Raw genomic sequence first — 27,726 nt, 5'->3', positions numbered from 1 at the left:
ATCTAATCATTTGACCCCTACAGTGTGGAAGAAGGCCATTGGGACCATCGAGTCTTTGAAGAACATTCTGCCAATCCCTGTACCCTGCAGACCCTCTGGCTAAAACACTTAAACTGTCGACTGTGGGAGGGAACTAAAGCACCCGCAGGAATTCCAAGCAAGCAAAGGTAGAGTGTGCAAACTCCCAAAGACTGCCACCTGAGGCTGCTGTAGAACCTATATCTCGGCTTCTGTGCGGCAGGAGGGCGAAAAACTCAGTCATTGTGCCTTCATCTAAAGAACGCTTCCAGAAAATTCATCATTTGGTTTTGCCACTTTCATAAATTGTTAACTTCCTGGCACCGCAAACATCCCAGAGGCCACGCCAGTGTATGCTATATTCAAATTCACTGAAACAGTAGAAACGTTTGTCTTCTTGTAGACTATTTCAGTCATCCTCACCACTTTTCTTCCGCTTTGTTCTTGTGTCACCTGTAATCCCGGCAGTGATACCTTCACTTCAATCACAATTTGGACTGTGCACTGACGTGTATGTCTGCTGTTGCCCCACTCCCATTTCGATGAAGGAGACTTTACAACAATATGTATTTTTAAAAATCCATTATTCTTGTGCACGCGTGACTAGCCACGTGAGCCTCCATCTCTAATTGCCCGTGACAATATGGCAATGAAAATCGATTTGAACCACTGCAGTGCATCTGATACAGGTACTGGTGTTACATTTACAATGTCAATAAGAAAATTTAACCAAATCTGGTAGCAATGGATCTTACCCAGTAAATGCAGCAAAAGCAACATTCCATTCTACTGCTTAGTTCATTAGAAATTTGCTTGTTTCTTTATATATTTGGCTATTTTTCTCATTACTATATGCAATGTCTCAGACCTTCTGGTCCTCTGCATCAGTTGCAGGGAGTCTACAAAGTCCAAGAGCACCTTGTAAGTGGGGAAACGCATTTCTGATACTCGAACAAAGTCCCTTCACTGGTTTCGCTTACAGAAATGATAACTGTTACGGGACAACATTTGATTTGACCTCTGTCCAAAACGCTGTTTATTAATGAGCAAATTTATTTTGCTCCTGAAATGACTGGACGGAGGCCGACATTTCCTCACCAAGTGGCCCTTCATTCACACATACTGACTACACTGGCTGTGGCCAGCCAGCTCAGAGTCAGTCCCCTGAAATTAGAAGATTCACAGCCTCCTGTTTATATAAATTGCCCAGGGCTCCCTGTCTCGCGCAAGTTAATAAGCCAACCATCGATCTCATTGTCAGTGAGATCCACCTGTCTGCAAATTCTACAGCTCCTTAAGCAAAAATAAGAAAGCACAGCGGGTGCTTGAAATCTGAAGCAAAAGCAGGAATAGCTGGAGAAACTCAGCAGGTCTAGCATCAACTGTGAAGAGATAACTGAGTTAACTTTACGGGCACTGCAAACCTTCTTCCGAACTTTGGTCCTTTCTCAGAAGAGCCATGATATGGAGGGGATTGAAGATAGCAATTACTGCAGATGCTGAAGTCAGGCACAACGGTGTGAAGTTAATGAAACTTCTGTAATGCTGCCTGACCTGTCGTGTTCCTCCAGCTCCACACAGTGTCGTCGAAGGAGTTTGAAACGGCTTTGTTAAATCGAAGAACAAAGGATCTTGGAGCTCATTGGCTGCCATCTGTTGTGTTTGCCAACAATGAACCAATGAGTGGAGATCCGGAAATGACTCAACCTGTTTCCAACACTTGCTGAAACCCAACTTATCTTCGGCCAGTTCTGCTCACTTCCGTCGTGATCTGTCTGCAAACATGTCGCCTGGAGCTCTGCGTTTGCTTCTCCCAGTAGCAGCTCTTCTCATGGGTAGGTTGAAAAGTTGTCTCTTTCTATGCTTCAGCTCTTTGCCATGAATTCCATTTGCTCAAGCAGTATCGGCAACATGGAAGCAGCAATACATTCTCCCCAAATGAAAACCAAATGGATATAAACATGTCCGAACAGTGAGCAGAGTTTGAGAGAAATCAGCAAACGTACCTGAGTGAATGACAGTGGAAGAGTTAGGCTGGACATTCAGTCAGGACGGAGGACAAAACGGTGATTCAACCGAGGGGAGAGTTTAAAATCCACCAACTGTTTTCAGCTTTCCCTTTAAGTTTCAGGAAATGACCTCCTCATAACGGATTGTAGTTCAACTTCCCTGATTCATTTCTCATGTTAGTGATGACGGTTAATGGGCTGATTCTGAGCGACAGAATGTTGAAGTCTGTTATTCAATTTTCTGAAACTCTCCATTCTTTCAGGACTTTGTCGTGGAGATTCTGTCTCACAAACAGCGGCTGCAATTTCAGTGAATGAGGGTGATGATGTCCTGTTGTTCTGTAATTACACTACAACAAGCAGTAACCCTAACCTGTTCTGGTACCGTCAACATTCCAGCGGCTCCATACATTTTCTACTGCAGAAAAACCGATATAGTGAGAATCGAGCGAGCTTACTGAATGACCGGCTTTCCTCGGATTTTGATCATGTGAACCGCACTATCCAGCTGAGAGTGTTGAAAACAGAACTATCAGACTCCGCAGTGTATTTCTGCGCACTGAACCCCACAGACACTGAGAACTGAGCTGACCCTGTACAAAAACTCTGAGGGCGCCACTGATCACGATACTCCGTCAGGCAAACAGTGAGATAGGAATGGATCTGAAGTAGTTCCCGAATTCACTGTGATGTTTCACACTTCTACTTCGGACACAAAGCTTTCATCATTAGAAATCTATCTTTGAAATAATCTCGTGCCGTCAGTTTCGTGACTACTAAACAAATGATTGAGTTTGTGTCTTTCATGATGTTCCAAATTACAGCAATGAGGTCCGATCGAAAATTCAGCAATTGGTGTTGATCAAGCAAAATCCTCCAGTAATAGACGGAACTGGATTTGAGAGGCAACGACGTGGAGCAGGATGCTAGAAATGAAACACTGGAGTGAACTGAATTTTGTCAAGCACGTTGTGGGTTCTCCCTCACGTTACAGTTCCAGAATGACAAGTGAGAGATACACAGGTCCAGGATCATGCAGACCTGCTCGAAACTACTAGTGAGGAAGTGGGATGTAAGTCGTACCTGAAAAACTCACACAAATATTTAAAAGCATTTTATCGCACCTGATTAATGAGTCAGAGCCTCCAATGAAAGTCACAGTTACTTGAGTCTTTTGATGTTAGGCTGAATGGAAATGAACATTTTTCATCACAGCTAACAATTTGCTCATTCTTTGCTGGCAATTCAGATTCGGACATTCAAGTTGTGCACATACCAGCGGGTTCCTCTATTCCCTAACGTGACATTTGAGAGAAACTGACTTCCATCTCTATAGTGAGTCACAAACGAGATATTCCTGACTCTGGGTGTTCAAATACAGTGAAACCTGTTTCTGCAGGTAACAGGATGCATGTGGGACGAGGCATCCCTCAGGCGATAATACATTGTGCACAGTCAGAATTCCACTTTCAACGTAAAACGTGTCAAAGCCGTTGATATGGATCAGACAAGTGAGGCACATTTTGAGAAGTGCACGGTCTTGAGAGTTGATGATAGGCAGCTTCACAGATGATTAACAGGAGTGCTCAGTCTATGTCTCAGTGCACCATTGTATAGTGATATACTGCAGTGTCTGACAGCTGAGTGCCACCAGCACCAATAATGTCATGACTCACTTTTAAATAATTTCAGAGAAAATGACCCAAGTGACATTTGGTCATCACAGAAGCACAGAACGTCGGCCCACCATATCTCTACTGGTTACATTGCCGTTATAAACTAATTGTGTTACATACTCATAGTCCGCATCCTTTATTCATTGCTGATGCGTCCGCATTAAATATTGTTAGCATATTTGCTTCTATCCCCTTCACTGTTAGCACTGTGAAGTCGTCTCTCACATCTGACACTAATGCGAAGGTAATCTGGGTATATGCAAGCTCTCCTTCTCGCTGATACACTCCGACCAAAGCAACATCCTGGTACATATCTTTATGCACCGTTTCCTATTGTGTGGCGACCAGTGCTGCACTCAGCCAGTGTTGTTGCCTCTGAGAGTTCGTAGGATGCAATTTTCATGATTAATCTCTCACTGTAGCAGATTCATGCTTCAGCATCAATTGCAGAAAACAATGAACCCAGTGTATTTTCCCATCTTTTTCCCAGATTCCATATGAAGCATTATTTCACACACCAGTCATCCTCAACATGACAAAAGGAACAATCTCACAGCATACAATTAGATTCAGAAAACTGGCAACTCGTTGTAATATGTTGTGTTTAAGAAGAGTCCTTTTCTTGCTGCTTGAAAATAAGGTTCCTCGATCTTCATCTGTCGCTTTGAACATCTTTCTCTACAATCTTTTTTTTCAGAACACTGGTGTGACATTTGAATATCAGAGACACCGTTATCTCCCATTGTATTCTGATGGCGAGGAAATAATGATATTACATGCGTTCCCTTTGCAAGATTGTACTAACCTATCATCTGCCCCAAACACTGCAGCAATTTATTTATTTTGTATTCTGCCCTTCGCACATTGCCCGATGGTGATGAAAATGTTTTTCATAATTGTACCATGCTCAACGCTGCTGGAGTTATTCTCTCCACGCAAACTTCGTACATTGAAGGCATTTGGAATGCTGAGCATTTATAAAGATTAGCACGAAACAATCGCTCAGAGAATCTAAGTGCAGGTAGTCAATGGCGACATCAGGTATGTCTACATTAAAGCAAAACACAATTTGCTAATATTGCCATCAGTTTCCCTTGGGATCTACAAAATGCAGTGTTTCTCTTCTTTCTTTCCTTCCCAATACGTTAGGAATGAAGAGAGGGTGTGGGTTGTTTGAGAAATATCACATAATGGCACGGATGCATCTGATGGATTGCCCATTTTTACTTGTGGGATAATTACATCATTCTAGACCACATTTATCAACGTCTGTTTAGTGGCCATGACTAAATTGGCAAGACAATAAACTTGCAGATGTTGGAATCCTACGAGCTATGTCTCACACCACCCCTTCATTTGCCAAATGTCTAAGTAGGACAAGAAAACCCGTCCAGTTTGAGACGTGATGAGCACCAAGTTTGTAACATTCGCTGTAGACATGTAGAAATCAAACATGAAATCTCCTTGTGCAGCACGAGGCACATTACGCGTTGCACTAGCGAGCAGGCAGGGGATAAGCTCACATCCTGCTTTGTGTGCCTTTTGTGATTATGGACATTTGATGGAATGGCAAAATTCACAAGCTGGAGAATCAGCAAAGATAATCGGTTTCACTGCTCAACTTCCATGGTTCTGTGTATTAATTGTATGTTGAGACTGTTTAATTTTGGCTGAGTAGTAATGAGTTAAAATAATACATGACTAGGAGCACTAAGTTGAGAAACTTTTGTGTTATGAGAATGTACATATCGCTGTAAATGCAGCCTGCCTTTCCCTAGCCTGAGAAGTCACATAGGTTAGATAGTAAAAAGGTAGAGCTCACAACATCTGTACACTCTTATGTGTGTGTCTAAGCAATGACCATGCCTTGCTGAAACATAACACAAATGCAGTTTGTTTGAACTTGTTTGGACCATTGCATAAATTCTGCTTCTTTTTTATGCTTGTTGGAGTCTTCAGGCCTGAACTTTTGTCAGCGTTGAAGCTCCCTGATATCACGAATGAAATCTCATTTCCTCAAAGTCCGCACCTTTGGTGTGTAATTTACTTCAGTCTCTTCGACAGATTTTCTTTGAAAAGTGTGGAAATCTATGGATAAAAACTATCTGGAGGAAATGATTTTTTTCCTGCTTTTCTCTACACACCAAAATACACTTGTTTGCAAATGCACATGGAATATGATTATCGCAAATTACACGAGAATACCATTTCGACCTTCATATCCTGCCTATTGGTTCAAAACCTCTTCTCCTTGATTCATTCAGTGGATGAGGGCGTTGCTGGCAAGGCAACGTTTATTGAACATTCCTACTTGCCCAGAGAACAGCTAAAAGTCATCCACATTGCTGGGGGTTTGGAGTCACATGTACGCCAGACCAGGTAAGAATGGCAGTTTACTTCCTCAAAAGACGTCAGTGAACCAGTTCGCTGTTTTCCCCACAATCTACAGTAGATTCAGGGTTGTCATTAGATTTGTACTTCCCGATACTTTACATAATTTAAAGACTACAATTTAGCTTGGTGGGATTCGCGCCCATGTCCCCAGACAGTTCTGGGGTCTCTGGATCAACAGTCCGGCGAAAACACCGGTGCACTACTGCCTCCCCCATAACTATGAATGAATGATTTCCTCTCCTCTACTCATTCCACAGACCGGGTGTCTCCATCCTCCAATACATACAGAATTATCCTGGCACCATCTCAAAGCCTTTCTTTCTTTCCTGCTTTACCAGTAACTTGGCTGAATATCCCAAATTTTGACAACTCACTGCATACCAGTTCACAACCTCACGACTGATGTGCTATTTAGCGGCAATCAATTCCCCCCAAATATTGATTGCAGCAGAGAAAATTCTTTTACAGCTAAGTTAAGATAATTTCGGGAGCTCAGAGTAATATGCTCAGATTAAAGATAGACAATACTTTCATCGCAATTGAATATGAATAGAAATATTTTACTGATGAGCAAATGCATTTATTGATCTTCTTCGTTGGCCTCTGTTATATCTGACTTGAGTTAGAAAAGTCCTGATCGACAAAATGGTTGGGATCCGTCTTGAGTTCTGTAACCATTTTTATTCGTGTCACTCAGTTGTGGGAAAAAACCTTTACTGTGTGCCAGATGAAAATCATGCACTTAGTCAAATCGTAGATTTGTGCAATGAAAAACTAATGGATTTTGTTAATGTACACTTTTACTTCAGAATCTTTCAGTTTACTGTAGAATATCATCAGTTGTGTTTTCATTGATTACTTGAATACCGTGACAATAAAACCAGGACCTACGGATATTATAGATTTGAAACAAAAGACAAATTGCTTACGAAACTCTGCAGGTCTGGCAGCAGCTGTGAGGACTAATGAGAATCAACTTATCAAGCCCGATGACTCTTTGTCATAACTGTCTGTCCCAGTTGACTGTCCATGCCAAATTAAAAGTATGTCATGAGGGTAATCTTACAGTACCAATTTCAACATCTACGAGTATTGGAACCTCCGTGATTCCGAACTTTACTTGAGTTTGAATCATAAGCATCAGACTTGTTGGTCATATTCAAATCCCAAGAAAAGATTACACAATTTTTCAAAAATAGATTAAACATATGTTTTAATTATTGAGTGATATTCAAAATAAATAAATAACAATGTTGATGCCTACAAAATTTGCAGTAGAGGAGGAATAATTTCTACTCATCAGAATATAGTTTTCCTTGAAGAATGAAGACCAGTCAATCAAGGTTTCAGTGACTGAAAATTAACTCACCACGTTTATCCGAATCCCCCACTAGGTGGTGCACTTTCTCCATTAGGAATCTTCACGCAGGGACAAGAGAGAAACCATTGTTCGGACTGGAAAATGTAATTACTTGTCTGAAGAACATGCAAAATATCCTTACTCGATTAATATTAATCACCTTAATCAATAACATTGATGTATTTTGTGGTAGAGGGAAGGTGGAGCACGTAATTCAACGTGTGTGTGTGTGTGTGTGTGTGTGTGTGTGTGTGTGTGTGTGTGTGTGTGTGTGTTTGAGCCGAGGGGGGGAATGGTGGTGAGACTTTATCTGGATCTGCTGTTAATGTGAAAGATATAACCTAAACCTGAGCATTACTGAATGATCGCACAGGTCGTACAATCCAGGCAAAAAAATGAAAACAGCCAAGATCAATGTCATAATGAGCTGTTCGTCAGTACAGTATGAAAGTGAAGTTAAAAGTGACAGATTCAGGGAAATAGATGCAATAGTCCTGAGACTTTAATGAGGGCGATGGAACAAAGGATTGACAGAAGAATGGCTACTGAGTGGGAAGGACAGAAAGAGCTGAATATCAAATGAAATGTTCCAGACCATTAGAAATCTAAAATAGTGATCACGAACACAGATTGTGGTTTAGCTTCTCACCCTGAAATGCACAGCTTCTGGTTTTACATTCTGTTAGTTTTAGCAACAACGCATTTCAAGGCTCACATTCTAACTGTTCATTTCTCAAATGGAAAAGCATAAACACACAAGTATTTTAAAAAATTAAGTGAGAGAGAAAGAAAACGCATTTCACACTGATCCATCCTGGTGAAAGCAAAACAACATGACAAAATTATTTGCAGCCGGTGAGAGTTGTGAAGGGAGACAACAGAACCTTCTTAAGCTCGTCTCGGAATTTGTTCTGGGATATTGCATAAATGAAGACATTGTTGCACGAACTGAGTATCTGCAGCATGTTGGTGGTCTCCTGGAGAATGAACTGTGAGTCAGTGAAATCCAAGCCACTGAAGTAGGTCTCACCAGTAACCCGCACATAGAGGAAGCGCCCGACATAAGGGACCCATAGAAGGAGGAAGCTCAGCGAGATGGTGAAGAGCAGTACAATAGACCTCTTGCGATTGGCCATCTCTGGGTCCCCGCGTCTCCCTGTGTTCCGGAGCTTCTTTCGGGCACTGTTGGCCACTAAGATGCACCTGACAGTCAAAGCATTGAATAGCAGAACAAGAAGCAATGGGAGAACAGGCGTCAAGATGTGATTCAGCCAGTCATAGGATTTCCATGCAGGTGAGTTATAGTATGCGTCTCTGAATTTACAGAACCAGGCCACACCATCCACAACGTACAAGGGCTGGTAGACGAAGTAGGAAGGCAGGTTCTTGACGCAGCTCAGGACGCAAACCACTCCGATGAACAATGAGGCCGTTTTCTCGGTGCAGTACCTGGCCTTGAGACTCTGGCAGCAAATGGCGACAAAGCGGTCGATGGTGAAGGCCACTGTCAGCCAGACTGAACCATCTCGGCTGGCATAGATCATCACAGTGCTGAGTGCACAGGCGTTTGTTGTGGACAGGGCGCTGTGCCGGAAATAAATGCCACCAATCCGATTTAGGATGCACCCAGTGATGATAACCAGAAAATCGCTCACTGCTATCCCCATCAAATAATAGGTAGTACACCGAGAGAGTCCACACCGTCCTCGTAACAGTACAACGATGGCCAGCAAGTTGGCTGCGAGAAATTTCAAAACATGACTCTACTGACTGGAGTGTTTGTTAGATATAGTTTTAATGTTTAAAACAACGACAGATCTTCAGTACTTTCTGTTGAAATTATCATGAAATCTGTGCCGAAAAATGTCGGACGCAATGTTAGCCGATTATGCCAAATAACACCAATAACATTAGATTTCAGTTTCCACCATAACAATGGAATTTACACTTGGGCAGTTTATCTGCTCAGTCAATGGTCCGCATTGCAGTTCAAAAATCCAGGATCTAACCAACAACTGTTGTCTAATTTCTCAGTGTAACAGTTAGATATAATAAAATCTGAACGAACTGTGAACGCTGTAAATCAGAAACAAAATCAAAGTTGCTGGAAAAGCTCAGCAAATCTGGCAGCTTCTGTGAAGGTAAAAACAGAGTTCACGTTTGGGGTTCGGTGGCCCTTCCTCAGAATGTTCTGAGGAAGGGTCACTGGACCCGAAATGTTAACTTTGTTTTCTCCTTCACAGGTTAGATATAACCTTGCGCCTTGCAAATGGGTGTCATTCAGTATAACTTAACGTTTTGCATGTGCATATTCGAACTTGGGCTGAGTTTCCTTCAACTGGGAATATCACCAAATCCTGATATTTAACAGAACGATTTTGTTGCACTTAAAAACAAACATTTGGAACCTGTTACTTACCAGGGACACCAATAACAGCAAGAATTGGATAATAAATGGCATAGAACGGGCCATTTGCTGGGCCATGCATCTTTTGTCACAAACTGATAGATTTCTCGAAAGCCCTCACCTGAGCTCTGTGTTCCAATGGAAACCTCTCTCATTTATTCAACGTCTGCGTCTCGAGAGGTTCAATTAATTTTGAAAATGTACCTGAGTTCCAGTTCACTGAACAAACATGTTAACTCATCGTTTCACGTATTTTACACAACATTGGGAAGATGCAAAGTTAAATACACTTTATAGCTGAACAGCTGTGTGCAAATTCTGAAATCCCCTTCCACGTGTTTTGATGCCCCGATCAAACTGACTCCCGATGGCTAAATTTGAGCTGAGGCCCAATGCCTAATTTGAAGAAAATCTCAGACGTTCTCTGCGATTATCCCAAATGTTTCATATATTAAGCAGTCAGATTATTGAAAGAGTTTTGAACCACGTTAGTTTTATTTTAACATTTGTCTGCATTTACAACTGAACAGTACGAAATAATGTTTTACCAATATGGAGCGATGCCCGAGGAGGAGGCCAGCTCTTGCAAATTCTTTTGCGAGTGAGAACAGAATACTTCTTGCATGAATGGTTGATAGATCTCTGGACGAGACGAGATGCATTCCAAATTCTTGAACGATGTGTCTGGAGAGGCCGTGAGTGCCTTGATGGTTATTGTTGGAAGCTTGAGAAATTCCAGGAATGTTTCTGGGGATTGGAAAGAAGGGCGGGTGAAGATATATTTAACAAAGGCGTGTTCAGTGTTAGCAGCAGGGTAAATGTCAAATAATATAATAAAGAAAGTGATAAGTAAGCACTTCGAAAATAGTAACATAACTGTGTTGAGTCAATTTGAAGCCAGAAAAGGGAAATAGTTTTAGCCAAACTCACTTGAATTCGTTTGAGTTGGTTAGTTGGAGAGCTGACAAATGTACACCGATATAGTGTATTTGAACATCTGAAAGCTTTGGATAAAATCCCACAAGGAAGGCGGGAAATAAAAAAAAATACAAGATTAACGTTAATATACTGCCATTAATTAATACGTCGAAATGAAACAGCAGAAATAAATGTAATATTTTGAGGTCGCCAACCAGTAACAGTGCGAGTGTCATGCTTACCTCCATTGGGAAACAGAGTTTGACATTCTATACAATGATTGTCTGTGGGAATCAATCATAGCATTCTTAAGTTTACTGATGCCATAAAACTGGTTTGTAACCTAATTGTTGTAAGCCACAGGGAGGATTGAGTGGGGCCGAGGCAGACTACCTATATGGAAATGAAACTGGCAAATGCTACTTAATATGATTAATTCCGACGTTACCCACATTCGTTTGAAACACAGAAAGCAGAATTTTTCTCAAATTGTCAAATATGGGTCGTGCAGGCGGTTAAAGGGATCAGGGACTCCTTGTCCACGATGCAAAATAAGCCAGCAGATGAAAATGTGGTCTTCCTTGTAAGATGAATAGAATATAAAAGTCAAGGTATCGTGCTGAAGTTGTACACAGCCTTGGTGTGTTCTGGGAACTCAGGAAAATGCCAACACGGAGTGGTCACTGAGCACGCCTGCGTAAAGATGGGGGACAACAGTTCAAACTTGCCTTCAGCACTAATTTTCTGGCCTCCTCTAGTTTTGAGTAAAGGGACCTTTCGTGCCTCTCCCGAATATGAACAAGACTAAGCACGATTAACAATTTCTTCGTATCTGTGTAAAAATAACTGCAAATTTCACATATTCAATAGCTTGTCTCCATCTTGTTGATTCATAGTTTAGTCTGGAAGATACCGAAAAACTAAATCACGCGTTATGGATACACTTTCCTCCAAAATTTATGTGATGTGACTTGAGAATGAAATGTGGGCGCTCTGTAATATTGAGATGGGCCCTGATTTATTACCCAACTTCTCTGTTCTCTGCCTGTGTTGGATTTTCACCTCGAACTGAATATTTGATGTAATCTTTACCATCCGAGATTTTTCGTGCTTCCATTTTAACTGACCCTGATGATATTGCACTAGTTACTGACACCAAGGCAATTTCAGGATGCATTTATTGCATCAGTTCTGTACCAGGTCCCCAATATAGAACATAGAACATAGAACATGACAGCACAGTACAGGCCCTTCGGCTCTCGATGTTGTGCCGACGTGTCATACCGATCTCAAGCCCATCTAACCTACTCTATTCCATGTACGTCCATGTGATTATCCAATGGCGACTTAAATGTACCTAAAGTTGGCGAATCTACTACCGTTGCAGGCAAAGCGTTCCATTCCCTTACTACTCTCTGAGTAAAGAAACTACCTCTGACACCTGTCCTATATCTTTCACCCCTCAATTTAAAGCTATGCCCCCTCGTGGTCGCCGTCACCACCCTAGGAAAAAGGCTCTCCCTGTCCACCCTATCTAACCCTCTGATTATTTTATATGTTTCAATTAAGTCACCTCTCAACCTTCTTCTCACTAATGAAAACAGCCTCAAGTCCCTCAGCCTTTTCTTGTAAGAACTTCCCTCCATACCAGGCAACATCCTAGTAAATCTCCTCTGCACCCGTTTCAAAGCTTGTACATCCTTCTTATAATGCGGTGACCAGAACTGTACACAATACTCCAAGTGCAGCCGCACCAGAGTTTCGTACAGCTTCACCATAACCTCTTGGTTCCAGAACTCGATTCCTCTATTAATAAAAGCTAAAACACTGTATGCCTTCTTAACAGCCCTGTCAACCTGGGTGGCAACTTTCAAGGATCTGTGTACATGGACACCGAGATCTCTCTGCTCATCTACACTACCAAGAATCTTACCATTAGCCCTGTACTTTGCCTTCCGGTTACTCCTACCAAAGTGCATCACCTCACACTTGTCCGCATTAAATTCCATTTGCCACCTCTCAGCCCAGCTCTGCAGCTTATCTATGTCTCTCTGCAACCTACAGCATCCTTCATCACTATCCACAACTCCACCGACCTTAGTGTCGTCTGCAAATTTACTAACCCATCCTTCTCCGCCCTCATTCAGGTCATTTATAAAAATGACAAACAGCAGTGGACCCAACACCGACCCTTGCGGTACACCACTAGTAACTGGTCTCCAGGATGAACATTTCCCATCAACGACCACCCTCTGTCTTCTTTCAGCAAGCCATTTTCCAATCCAAACTGCTATATCTCCCACAATCCCATTCCTCCGCATTTTGTACAATAGCCTATTGTGGGGAACCTTATTGAAAGCCTTGCTGAAATCCATATGCACCACATCAACCGGTTTACTCTCATCTACCTGTTTGGTCACCTATGACTTATGATTTAACCTTTCCCTGCCTCATTGATTTGTAGGTATAGTTGTGCTAGTGTTAGTAAGGCCCTGATACTTGTTTCACGAATCTCTCTCTCCTTTAATATCAATTTAGCCTCGGTCTGTGTTGGTGTTTCAGCCAAACCTTCTAAAAAAATTGAATAACCCTTGCCACACACTCGCGTGCATTCTCCATATGTCTTTGCCTCAGATTGTATTCCTTGAGGAGCAGATTATGTTTTTAATTGTTCATACCTCCTTGATCGTCACATTAACATCAAACCGTGCAAATATTGTTATGGTTCTTCAAGTTCTCTAGCTCTTCTACATAATTCCACATGCTTATATGTCTTGATTTTCACACAAAATCGAGTCATGCAACGTGCAAAAGGCCCCCTCAGATCAACCAGTCAATGCCGATCATATTCTCAATCTAATTTTGCCCCACCGACTTACATTTGACCCAGATCCCTCAAAACCTTTTGAATTCACCAACACATCCAATTGTCTTTTTCAACATGCTAATTGTTCCTGCATCGAGCTCACTATTTTTGTAGAAGTGTGGGGCTGCTTCTGTAATTCAATAGACACCAGTCCACAGTCAATGAACTCGATCTGTCTTTCAAAGATAATGATGTCTCATGTAATGCTGCGTTTGCTCCTGTTTCTGCTTTTGCAAAAATCTGACTGTCCACATTTCCTGAAAATTTGACCAATTCGTTATTTCCATTACATGCGTCGTGTTAATTTAATAATACTGTGAATAAGACACCAGATCACGTCAATGTTTAGACTTGCATTGATTTTGACACTCATTAGATGATGATGGGCCTCATCAGTTTAATTCACACTTGATCCTCTCTCTGGTTGCTTTAAACAATCTGTCCATAAGTTTTCTATGAAGCTAGATGATGCCCCTGTTTAAATTATAGTCAGATGTTTTGCATTTGTTACCACATTGGACGAAATTACCCCACCCTGTCTCTGGTCATGTTGCACGTCTTTAAGTCATTCCCACTTGAAGTATCAAAGTCAACCTGAAGGGATGTGATGGTCTGGGAATTTTAGAAGAACTTTACTTTTTCGACAGCTACACCCGACCATAAAATGATGGACATGTGCTCATACCACCTTTGGAAGGAACGTGGGTGAAAATGCTGTCTTTGTCTCACGACACAAGTGCAAGAAACAAAATGCCCACCACTCTCGTATCATGGAATTGTTAAATTTGGAATGTGGTCCTGGTGATTAAAAAACGACAAAACGTCAGCTTTTTCAAAAGCAACATTCAGGATTTTGCAGGGTAAATTATTGATGATCTACTTCGTTAAAAACAGCATTATTCTGTGATTTTCTTGTTTAATTTAGGGATCCCAAACATGATATCTCACAGTTCAATGGAAATAGCAAGAAGAAAACAAGTAGAATGCATAAGTCATGTCAATTATATAATCCCTGCAATGCCAATTTAGGGCAGCACGGTGACTCAGTGGCTAGCACTGCTGCCTCACAACGCCAGGGACCCAGGCTCAATTACATTCTTGGGCAACTGTCTGTGTGGAGTATACACATTGTCCCCACATCTCTGTGTGTTTCCTCCCAAGTCACCATGCATTCGAATTCTGGCAAATATATTAAGTAGAAATGCATTTATGTATTCCTACCTTTTTCAAATAACAAAATACGTAGGTTCAGTGACCAGAGACCAAATGGGGAGCGAAGTGCTATTTATACAAGGAAACGCAGGAGGAAAACATATTTGCAGGCTGGGTCTCTCTGCGAAGTGACAACCGGCATCAGTTAACCTGAAATGAAATTAAAATGAATGGTTGTGAATTAAATTAATGGATGTTGCTGTTCATTGGACAGATCAAATTGGGCAGAAAAAAGAAACTTGCAATATGATGCCAAAGTGGCTGCCTCACATGCCCACGGACTTTGGTTTAATTACACCCTTGAAAGAATGTCTTTGTGGAGTTTACGCATTCCCCTCGTGTCTTGTGAGTCTCCTCCTTGTGCCCCAGTTTCCTCACTCAGTTAAATATGTGCAAGTACAGTGGATTGTTCATGAGGAAATGTAGGGTTACAGGGATTGTGTTGGTGGGTCTGGGTGAGATGGCTTTTGAAAGGGCAGTGCGGACACGATGGGCCGAATTGCCTGCTTCCACAGTGCTGGGGTTCTGTAGTTCAGTGGATGTGAAATTCAATAAGATGCAGCGATTCGCTGAACTCAGATGCAGACATAAAAGCAGACATGGAGAATCCGGTTTGCACCAATATCTGGGCACGCGGGGAAAATGCATGTCGATGTCATATTGACATCAAGCCTTAAATCTGCACTCTTCAGAATTCTCAAAACTCTGCTTGTGCTTGTTGTAAACTGTTTTCTATTTTTCAGGTTAGATTTTTTGTTCAATCGACTTTCTGATTCATCAGGAATACCAAGTAAGATACGTTGGTCAGCTTTTATGAACAGTTTATACATTATGTTCACAAAGCTCTCGATGTTAAAAGTGCAGATATAAACTTTCCCATCCGTCGCACTTGGATTTTACAACATTGCAGATAGACCTGTACTCACTGGGATTTAGAAGAATGCGGGCAGGGAAATGTTGGGTGGGATCACGTCGAAGCACTTGAAATCATATTGGGAATGAGTGGCTCGATGAGGGAAGAATGCTCCCGATATTGTGAATGTCCAGAACTAGGGGTCACAGTCTAAGAATAAAGGGTAAGCCATTCAGGACTGAGCTGAGGAAGAATTTCTTCATTCATGTGAACTGTAGAATTGTCTAACTCAAGCAGCTGTTGGGGCCTGTTCTGTAGATACATTTTCGAGGGAGTTGGACATGGTCTATGTGGCCAATGGGTTCAAGAGGCATTGAGAGAAAGTAGGAGTGGGATACTGAAATTGCATGATCAGCCATAATTACATTGAATGGCGTTGCAAACTCCAACTGTTTACTCTGACAGCTATTTTCCATGTTTCTACGTTTCTATTTTAAAGGAGCATAAATTGCTGCCAAGTTTAGTAGGTCCAGGCTTCTTTACATTCTGTCCCCAATACAATGGCTGCTACAACAGAGTTTCTGGGCGAGGCGCCCTCTGATTCTGTCGTTGTGTCCCTTTGACAATCAATGTAACAGGCCATGTCACAAATCTAGGAAGAGCATAATTTAAAGGACAAGATGTCAGTGTCACTTGCAAAAGAGAGGTATCACAGTTTGTCAAACTTATATTATTAGATAGTTGCAGCTATGATGAATGTGTAAATAATAATAGCTGATGTGTCATGTTTTCAGAGCTGATATTGGATTTGAACGGAGGGAGGCGAAGACGAAAAGTATCAGATCAGAGTTTAGACGAGGAGTCAAATCCAGTCGTGGTTCACAGCTGGCAGTGTCCAAAGGTGACACCCAATGAACTTCCAGCATTTTTGTCCCACTGTCCATGATGTCTGAACAAGGAGGAGTATGTGACCTGAGCTTGCTCTCAATATAATTGACTGCACCAAGTAACTTTTCTCAGAACTATCCCCATTGACCACATTGTCGAATCATCTATCATAATTAATGTTAAGTAAAGTCAGGTGCCGAGGATCAACAACTCTCCGACTCTCTGACTGAGAATCATGTAGTGGCTGTGACGACTGCACTTGCTTCTGATTCTGTATGCATTTTATGATTCCCTGTACAGATACTGAATGATTCCATCACCTGCATTTTGTTGAACTCACCATTGATTTCTACAGACGTTCAGTTTTTGTATGAGGTTTGAGGCATCCTAATTCATTGTGGCGGTCTCAGACAGCAGTAATACACGGTGCTGACTGTCATCTTCAAAATATTCACGGACGTTTGAAAAGTACTTTGTACGAGATTGAGATTGCCACTGAAATGTTGAAAGCTCGGAACCATTTTGTTATACCCATAATGACTGACTTTGAGCTGATAATGATGGGTTTGATATGAATACTGATGGACTAGAACAGGTCATGCTATCCGTGTATCCAGTGACATTAGTGGGATGTTATAGTCGGCACAGTAAATTGGCCTCAATGGAACTTGGCGGGGGAGTGGGAGTGGGAGGTGGAGCTTGTGCTGGGGGGAGTGGAAATGTTGGCAACATCGATTTCTGCTGAAACTTCATTTATTTTAAAATTTCTTTTTCTACATTCTTTTCATTGGAAATAATGGAGACAAGTTCATGATCATTATGCAGCGATGGCTGGGACATTGTTCTGCACCTTGGGGAGGCACGATTCTTGGGGCTTTGTGCTGACAAATCGTGCAGGGTGGACGAGTAGACTTCTGTGTCTTCCATGGGGCTGGGGGTATTACGGGTTACTTGGTAATGTTTATGCGATACATCATACGATGTAAAACAGGGAATACTTTTTTCATGAATTAAATGGATCTGCAGGACAAACATAACAGAGCTTTAACTAGTCATGAAGAAAATAAAGACGGATTTAAAAAAAATCCATCTTAAAGTCTGTCCTACTTGGAAACTTAAAGCTTTAATTTGAGTGAAATGGCACTAGTGAAAATGAACTGTTCAGTTGCCATCAGCCTCAAGATTAATGTAGTTTTTGAATTTTGCACAGAGCTGAACATTAAGATCAGACTGCATCTGTTGAAAGTTCTCTACACGAATCTGCAAAGCCTTTTCTCATCACAGATACTTTGCAGTTTGCTTATTGTATCTTGTGTATTAAATTCTTTCGGGAGCTGATGAAAAATTCTAACCATTTGGCCAGGCCCAAGTTGAGAAGATGACCATTTGTTACAAGCTATTATGTTATCATAAAGTTTATAATTCAGCTAATAAAGGCAGTTATCCCAGTTGTTGCCATATTCTGTCCTACTACCTTAGGGGATGAGTGGGCAAGGACTCTTGGATTCTAAGGGCTTCCCGGTATGCTATGGCTGATCATTCCTTGCCTTCCTTGTTCTATCCATGTGGATTACCTCACACTTATCCGGACGGAATTCGATTTTTCTCGGATTGGCCTATCTGATGATCCCATATTTCTTCTCCTGTGATCTAAGACGATCTTCACCCACTATCATCATATCATGACTAATCTTCATAGCATCCACAAAGGTACTGATCAATACTGTTGTCTTCAAAGTTTCAATCATTTATATTAGCCATAAATAAAAGTCCCACAACGCTGACCACTTCAGAACCCAACTGAAATCATGTTTCCAGTCACAAAAAAAACCCCTGACCATTGCCCACTTCTTCCTGCGTTTCGCCTAATTCAGGATCCAGAAACAGTGAAGTTTGCTTAAATTAAATGGGCTGTTAGGCTCGCATCCCATGTACTCTTATTCTTGCTATAAGTCTCTCATGCAGGAAATTAGCAAAAGCCTTGCTGACGTCCAAATAGCCCATGCTAAATGCATTTTTCTCTTCTGTACTCCTGATCAGCTTTCCAAAAAATCAATCAAGGTGGTCAGCCACGAGCTGTCTTGAACAAAACCATGCTGTCTGATCTTCGTTAATCCTACCCCTGTAAGTTCACATTACTTCTATCACTTAGAATTGCTTCAAACAGGTTATCCACTGCAGAGGTTATAATGACTGGACTGCAGTTTCTGCGTCGATCCCTTGCTTCCTTATGAAATGATGGTAGCACATTAGCTATCCTCCAGTCCACTGGCATAGTCATCAGACAAATCAGAGCAAACATATAAATTCACAAGCGTAACTCATATGCTCACCGGCGATGTTGGCTTTAAACTGCCACAGAAATGCTAATTCAATCATTGCATCATTCATGTGATTGCGTCGGTCTCTGTCTATTCACTTAGGGCACAACATGTAGCTCGGTTGTCTGTGTGTGTCTCTGGGTTGGTACTTCTTTCTCTCCTGGAATTTCTCTGTTTCAGTGACCACCATTTCACTTTTATCGCACCCTTTTGCTCGTTCCTCTGTGTATCACTCAGTCCCATACTTATCTCTTTCTGATGGTATCTCTCTTTCTTGATATGAGTTTCACCTTCATTCCCCTTTTCTGTCGCGCTCTTTCTGAATATATATAAACAGGTAATCAGACTGAGTTTGATTTGAAAGATTACAATTTAACAAAAATCAGGTGCGAGCGCCTCCTTTAAACTCAATTTCCCTCATCTTTTGTTCAACTGCAGGTCCTGAAATAAGACTGCAGGGTGAGAGAGACAAACTGAGTTATTACAGAGAAACATAATTAGTGCCTTTTTAACTTATGCATGCGATTATGGGCTTTGGTGGCATTTTCTCCACCTCTAAAAATTAGTGGAAGCCACAGTGCTGTGGGTCTGGCATCACATGTCAGCTCAAATAAACCAGGCATGGACGACAGCTTCCTTCCCTAAAGGACCTTATTGAGACAAATTATTCATTCTCAATTATGGCATATTTGTTAATTTTGATTCCCCTATGGAAGGAATCGAACCTGCTTTCCTTGAACGTTACTGGGATCTGTGGATTAATAGGTCAGTGGCAATACCACGAGGCCATCACCTTCATTTTGGGCGCGGAGATAGGTGAATGACGTTAGAGATGCTGACAGATGAGGCTGAAATTGAGAGCAATAATGTGGGAAATGAGAGTTTGTGGGGCCACCGGGATTTTAATTTGGAGGGGAATTAACGGATGTGTCGTGTGTGAGCAAGTTAGCAGCGTACATTAAATTTGTAACAAGATAAACAGCAGTAAAATGAAGGAGAGGGGTAGAGAAATCGGGAGACCTGAGTGTAGGATCACTGGCGATTTGAAGAATTGCTTATCATCGATGGTAGATAGTGTGTTGAAATGCTTGCTCATCTAGTTTAATGACTGTGGCCAACACATCATGGGTCAAGGAAGTGAGAATCAACACTTTTCCTAATGCCATCACAAAATTTCTACCAACACATAAGGGTGAGGTGGAAGTATCTGGTATAAGACAGCATTTTATTGAAGGTGGGGCTCTGTTTCAAATTGGTATGTTCAAATATCTGACTCCCTTTCTGCACAGTGGACCATGCAGTGCAGCTACTCAGCATCCGATTTGCCTGTGGAGGACTACTAACAGGTAGCTATGGAGGAGCTACTGTCCAAATGTCTTTTCAAATTGTATCTTGAACCAGCTCCAGGCTGAAAGGGTGATTTCTTCTCTTGAATTATTTCCTCATCTCGGTGAAAAAAAATTGAACAACTCCACATTTCTGGGGGGTTAATATTAGTCAATATCGAGAACAAAAATATATCCAAATGGACCATGAAATGGGGCACCTGCATGATTAGGAATGTTAACTTGTTTAAAAGAGCGAAATCGACAAACAGTGAAGGTCAGATGTATACATTAATTTTAAAAAGGTAAACTTTGAACAAAAATTTGGATTCTGTCTTCCTCAAATAAGTAAGAAAAAGATCTTACAAAATGAATTGATAGTGAAGGAAACTGCCAATTTATCAATGAATCCTGAAGAAGTGTCACTGAACTCAGCTATCTCTCCACAGTTGTACCAGATCTGCTGAGTATCTCCAGCAATTCAACGTTATTTAAGAAATTAATATGTTTAATTGAAATAAAAGGAGGTCACAGATTACTAATGCAGAAACTGGAGCTGATGATGTTGGTACAATATTAAATAATCCATGTTTTATGAACAGAAGAAGGGAGTGTAAAACGCACAAAGTCATCAATCAACACGCCACATCGTTCTGATCATACAGTTCAAACACTTGTACTGGTTTGCCAGTCTTCTTTAGGAGCATGTTACATTGCAGTGGTTGTGAAATTGAGACTGGGATGGAGAGAAACGATAGTTCTGAAAAAGGAAAGAAAGTCACGAAGGGAGAAAATGATGAAGGAAGTCTAGAAGGAAGGACATAAGTAAGCAATGAATCGATGGGGAAAAGTAAAAAGAAAATACTTCAGAAGGAAATAAATGAATAAACAAATGGCAGCAGGACGTGACCAATGGGCAGTGGAAACAATGAGGCTGGACATCAATCACAAGTTTGCCTCTCGTCTGGCAGTGAAGAATTGACAATAGTTCTGGAAATGCTTCAGGTATCTGTAAAATAGGAGAATTGCTTTTATATCCCTTTACTTACTGGAGCTTCTTTTGATCAGATTGCTGGAACGGGTGCATATAGGAGCAGCGCACACATAGCCAGTGTGGTGGGAAAAAAAGATCAAAATGAAGGGATTTTCCAAACATTCATTGCTTAAGGGTTGCAACAAATGAGGATGAACAGGTGAGAAAGGGTAAAGATCTGAAAGAAATAATCATAAGCCTGCCAAGCTGGCCAGATGCAGATGTTGGCTTTGATGCTCCAAATCCATGGTATTCCATACAAAATGAACAAAGGCTTGAATGCAAAGTAAAAAGGGACGTTTTTGATAAAGCTCAGGACACAGATCAGTCCATTGATCAATGATGCTGTTTCCTCCGTGTCATGTCTGGTCTTCGGTTTCTGGTTGCAGATAACCACAAAAAAGTCAATGGCGAAGGCAACTGTCATCAGATGGAGCAATCGACTATGACATAGGCCATCAAGATGCTGAATCTGCACGCAGAAGTGTAGGTCAGACACTTGCCTAGAATTTGATACTACTGATTCCATTGAGGATAACTCTGGTGGTTGTAACATGGAAATCACTCACTGCAATCACCAAAATATTAGTAGATAATGCAGCTGGAGAGACTGCACCACCCTCGAGTTGGATTAAAATCGCCAACAAGTTGATGTGACTTCCCAAAAGAGATAGCTATGACTGAACTCTTTCTAGGCAGCAGGGGTTGCCTCCTGCAATCTCCAGCCATCACCTTGTCACTTCCAGTCTCCGACAATTTTTAAACTATTGACAAGTGTTGGACATCCAGTGTAGCATAACACATCTGTTCATATGATAAGCACTGGGAATAAATGTTGCTCTCTGGTCACTGAATAAATTTCAGCGGCTACTTGTTTAATTCAGGATAAGCGGAACAATGTGGTGCCCATGATCTAATTCCTGCCATGCACTGTTCATCCTTTGACCCACAAACTGTGACCAACATTGGCTCCTCGCTAATGTTGTCTTACCATTTACAATCTCATCCTTCTACATCTACATCTTTCAGAAGTCCCAGAGTTTCGCCATATCCATTCCTGTAACACCCAACAACAGTTATAAATCTCATGTTAACTGTCATTCTCTCTCCCTCCTGTAGCTCACATTGGTACTTCTATCTATGTCAATTAATGATTTAATGAGTAAAGCCCTAATCGCTGGAAGTATCACTTCAGCTGCTCCACGACTGACACCTTCTTTCAGACGTTCTTTTGATCAAACCTTTTAATAATATGTCATATACATTCAGTATAAAATGGTTAATTAAATTGTTCTGGCGTTTCACCTCTGCAGTGACGTGGCTTAAGATGAAGTGCGCCTTTTCTGGTTTTTATGAAACAATGCAAATATCCAAAAGCGTGGAACTTCGCAGCAAGGAAGCAAATTAACAACAGCTTAAAAGTCTTGAATCTTCATGGGTGTCTTTTAGACTAAACTCTAATTAATTCTAAAGACCGCATTAATATTGGTGCAGTCCGTTGGGAACTCTATTATATTGTACCATGAAATAGGCTGTAGAGTCATTAATCACTGAATGTATGCTTGTATTACAAAACATAAGGTACTACCACAGGGAAAATAATATTCAGATAATGCAATGATACATGCGCAAAATAGGCATTTTAGCACAATGCGAAACAATTAATCTGACAATGGATTGAAACACTGTTTGCATACTACCGAATTGGAATGGAGCCTAATTTGTGACAGTATTATAGTATAATATTGATGCAAAGTCATTCATCACGATTTGTAGTTCAGCGTCAGTAGGCAACTTTCCCATAAATACACAATATGCAGAATTCAAGAACAGCTTGCCTTTCATAATACTGAAATTGTAAGTAATGTTTGATTATTTGCCACAGCACAAATAATATCCAATAACATAATAAATGTACTGGAGGCGGGTTGAAGTCCCTTAAAATCAAAATGTTTCATGTTGGAAGAATTCCACCGAATCATGAAAGGGGAATAAATTTGTGGAAATGCACAAACATGACAAAACTTTTCTTGAGCATCAGTGACTTATCAGAGGGAGTATTTGCGGCATTTTATGAACAGCAAATGACAACGAAGAAAGTAATGTCTGACGAGTGCATCCTCGTTCAGTAACTACTAGCGTTGATATCTTGGTGGATTTTTGCTCTGTGACATAATTAAATGTGTCTCTATTTAGTTTGAATGATTGTCTCGTGATGGGCAATTACGTTATAACATGCACCTTGCTTAACTTTCGCTGAACAGACAGATTATCTTACTGTTGCACGTCCTCCAACAATGTCAATGATTGAATTTCAATTTTGGAATGGCTCGTTTTAATTTCTTTGGTTCATCCAACCCGACAAAACATGACTTTGTGACTGGATCAAGTGAACTCCCTGACAGCAGATACTGAGCTGAGTGGTGTTGCAAAACTATCCTTTCTGTTTCTGTTTTTTTTCTGGTATTTCTTAGTTTGATTTTTATTTCGAGTGTCAATTTACTTCACCATACATATTCATTCATCTACGTTTTAGTGCCGAATACGTGAACGCTGATTAAACGGTTCAATAAATTAGAATGCACAGTTAGCAAACACGGGAGGTTAATGTGGTAGAGAGCATCAAATGAAAATTTTGGTCATGTTGAGTCTGAAAAATCCTTCATTTTGTCAGATCAATTACAAGTGCACGAAGGGAGCTCAAGTGCTCAAGTTTGTGTTCAGAGTTTCTGGTGCAGACACAGTTGACTAATGTCAATATTTAATATAACGAGACAAACATCAGTTTAGTGAGTGACTGGAAGATGGCTGAAAATTAAAATGCCTACTTCATCCACAAGAATGACACGGTCGATTCAATGCAGCAAGGTTCATACTGTAGTGCGGTAACAAATGAGCTAAAGCCAACGGCAGTGTTCATAGGTGCAGAGATAACACAACTTAAAAAGAAGAATATAACGTTGCAGGAATAATTAAGAAACCTGAAGGTGCAATATGGACTCAAACAGAGTCGAATGTAGTAAACAGCTTTTGATTGTACAATGCCATTGACACAGTCTAGAAAAAAAAAGGAATGGATCTTAATGGAAGCAGAGGCATGACACAGCTTATTGGAGACAATAATCCGGTGTGATGTAACATCAGCAAAAACCGATAGAAATGATGCAGCGAAGTTAAGTGTGAACAATAACATAGCTATCGCTGTACTAGTTGAAGCAACGTACATTCTCCTGGTAATAAATTGATGGACAGTTGAAGCGATTGTCAGTTATTATACTATTGATAGATAGGATGCGTCAACACTGTCGGCCCATCAACATACGAACACTGGTAGAAAAGGAAATAGGGCTTGTGAAATGTTACATAGTATCTGGGAAAGTATAATGAAAAACAAGCTTAAAAGCTTATTAAGCCGACAGGAATTAGCAAAATAATAATGAGGAATGTCAACTCACTAACTAAGTCAGAGCTCATCTAAAATTCAATCGACAATAGACAATAGGTGCTGGAGTAGGCCATTCGACCTTTTGAACCAGCACCACCAGTCATTATGATCGTGGCTGATCATCCACAATCAGTATCCTGGACCTGCCGTATCCCCATAACCCTTGATTCCTCTATCTTTAAGAGCTCTATCTATCTCTTTAGTAAAAGTATCCAGAGAGCTGGCCTCTACTGCCTTCTGGGGCAGAGCATTCCATATATCCACCACTCTGGGTGAAGAAGTTTTTCCTCAACTCTGTTCTAAATGGCCTATTCCTTAATTTTAAACTGTGTCCTTTGGCTCTGGACTCACCCATCAGCGGAAACATGCTTCCTGCCTCCAGAGTGTCCAATTCCTTAATAATCTTATACACCTCAATCAGATCCCCTCTCATCCTTCTAAACTCAAGTGTATACAAGCCCAGTCGCTCCAATCTTTCAACATATGATAGTCCCGCGATTCCGGGAATTGACCTCGTGAACCTACGCTGCACTCCCTCAATAGCAAGAACGTCCTTCCTCAAATTTGGAGACCAAAACTGCCCACAATACTCCAGGTGCGGTCTCACCAGGGCCCTGTACAGCTGCAGAAGGACCTCTTTGCTCCTATACTCAATTCCTCTTGTTATGAAGGCCAGCATGCTATTAGCTTTCTTCACAGCCTGCTGTCATTCAAATGATGTACGTTTGTTCCTGTACTAATCAAAATCTGTTCATCGACAAAAAGAAGCTCACTCATGTTCCAACTTTCTATGTTTCTGCAATCCATTGTGTCGATCATACACTCTTCTTTTACTAAGTATCTGTCATGCAGGGAGTGAAATGTTCTGAAGGCTTTGCACATCAACTGGCTGATTTCAACGAGATGACGTCTGGTTTTTTGAGTCATAATGGAGCTTCACTCATCCAGGAAAGTGCGGATTCTCCATCAGCTTGAGAAGATCAGCCACCATCATACAAAGTGGTAGTGAAAGCTCGAATTTCGAATGTTCTTCTGTGTTTCTAATTTCTACGTTCGTACATGACCAGCGATGGGGTATTCTTCAGCTGAAAAAGGGGTCAGCAGCAATTAAGGTCCCTCAAAAGAGTTTGAACTGATTCAATTACTTTTGTACGGAAAACATGGAACCAGGAGGTGATTGAGCAGAAATATTTTAAATGGTGTATGAGCTCAGTGAAATTAATTTGGAAAATTGTCCTTGTGCGTGACTCCATGACAAAGAGCCATAAATATCAAAGTTCACGAAAAAAAGCAGACAGAGATATTAAGAAGATTGTTTTCATTATAGAGAAGAAGGTTGAGAGGTGACTTAATTGAAACATATAAAATAATCAGAGGGTTAGATAGTTTGGATAGGGAAAGCCTTTTTCCTAGGATGGTGATGGCAAGCACGAGGGGGCATAGCTTTAAATTGAGGGGTGAAAGATATAGGACAGATGTCAGAGGTAGTTTCTTTACTCAGAGAGTAGTAACGGAATGGAACGCTTTGCCTGCAATGGTAGTAGATTCGTCAACTTTAGGTACTTTTAAGTCGTCATTGGATAAACATATGGACGTACATGGAATAGTGTAGGTTAGATGGGCTTGAGATCGGTATGACAGGTTGGCGCAACATCGAGGGCCGAAGGGCCTGCACTGTGCTGTAATGTTCTATGTTCTATGTTCTATTGCACTCACACAAACATACAGTAGTCCAGAATAGAACCACTGATGTATGGAATTAGTGGAACACACAAACGACCGAATGGAGGAAGGATGAGAGGGTTTCATGGTTCCATCTGCTAATAAATCACTATACAGAGAGCGGAGAGGGCTGGTCTTGTGACAAACAAACACTGGTGCTGTAAATTTTACCCAATTTCCTGTCCCTGTTATGAAGCTTGTATATGATACAAAGTTCAGAGGTCACTAGGCCGAGAGACCACGGGAGAGAATCAGGCAATATTTTTGAGGGGATTGAAATCATCAGAGATACTGAAGACGCAGCTCCCAGTGAGAACCAGTAAAACCACAGCAGAATCTGCACAAACTGAAATCAACCGACAACTGAGACACTCTGGGACAAGCTCCCACGATGGCACAAACCACAAGCAGAGCAAAGAAATACAATGGAAGGCACTGTGAAAATTGACATTAATTTGAAATCAGTAAAGTTGACCAACCTAATGGCTAAAATAAAAGGCATAAAAGGAGGAGTAATAGAACATTTCTGAAAGTATTGCTCTGTCAAAATCATTGGCCTCTGACAGTCAATGTTAAATTTAAGTTAATTTATGCTTTTGGTTGTATCTTTCTGGCAGCAGTGAAAGAACCTCGCTGGCTCATTCTTGGAAACAGAGTTTTTGGAAAAAAATGTCTCATTGGTGCCAGAACGTTTATTTTGATTTATCTTTTAAACAAACGAATACTCTTTGACTATGCATGATCCCCCTCCATGAAGTTGTAAACCAATTCGATCGCGAATCTTTGCTCTTTCCTAATAGTCCAGCACAATTCCTGTTCTAATACTCATCCAATTAGAATTCATAAGTTATTGCTAAATCCACTCATACGAACCACCGCTTTTGTAAAACATAACATGCCATCTCTTTTACGGACTGACTTTCCATTAACAGGGTATAAAGATCAAGCAACCTACATAAGACACTAATTTACACGAAAACCAGTATTTTTCCTCTGAATAAGACGTTTCCTCAATAAACAGTCCATTGCCAAACAATAATTGTGATTTAATCACGCAAAATCTGACTACGAACCATCTCACGCACCCTACCACAACCCCGGGCTCAGAATCCAGCCTTCCAAACCTCTGCAAACACGATTTTGTGCAGCTCTCTCTACAATTTGTGTCTATAATCCTCAACAAGTTCAGGCTATTGTACAGCACTCACCATGTTCTGTATCTTTGTGCCATAATCTCCCCAAGCTCAGGATTTTGTATAACTTTCTGCCTCAGTATTGG

The 27,726-nt window shown here is 41.0% G+C and overlaps 1 gene segment (V, D, J or C); it reads left to right on the top strand.

Moving 5' to 3' along the window:
• Positions 1-1,801: 1,801 nt before the first annotated feature.
• LOC125448901 (T cell receptor alpha variable 14/delta variable 4-like) lies at positions 1,802-7,103 on the top strand. The segment is given in 4 exon segments: positions 1,802-1,853; positions 2,291-2,597; positions 3,926-3,956; positions 6,927-7,103. Coding segments are annotated over 4 exon segments (567 nt in total).
• Positions 7,104-27,726: the final 20,623 nt, after the last annotated feature.

This window comes from Stegostoma tigrinum, chromosome 43 (assembly GCF_030684315.1).
Source record: "Stegostoma tigrinum isolate sSteTig4 chromosome 43, sSteTig4.hap1, whole genome shotgun sequence".
NCBI lineage: Eukaryota > Metazoa > Chordata > Chondrichthyes > Orectolobiformes > Stegostomatidae > Stegostoma > Stegostoma tigrinum.
The sequence above is the reverse complement of the archived record's forward strand: the minus strand, read 5'-3'. Positions and strand labels throughout refer to the sequence as shown.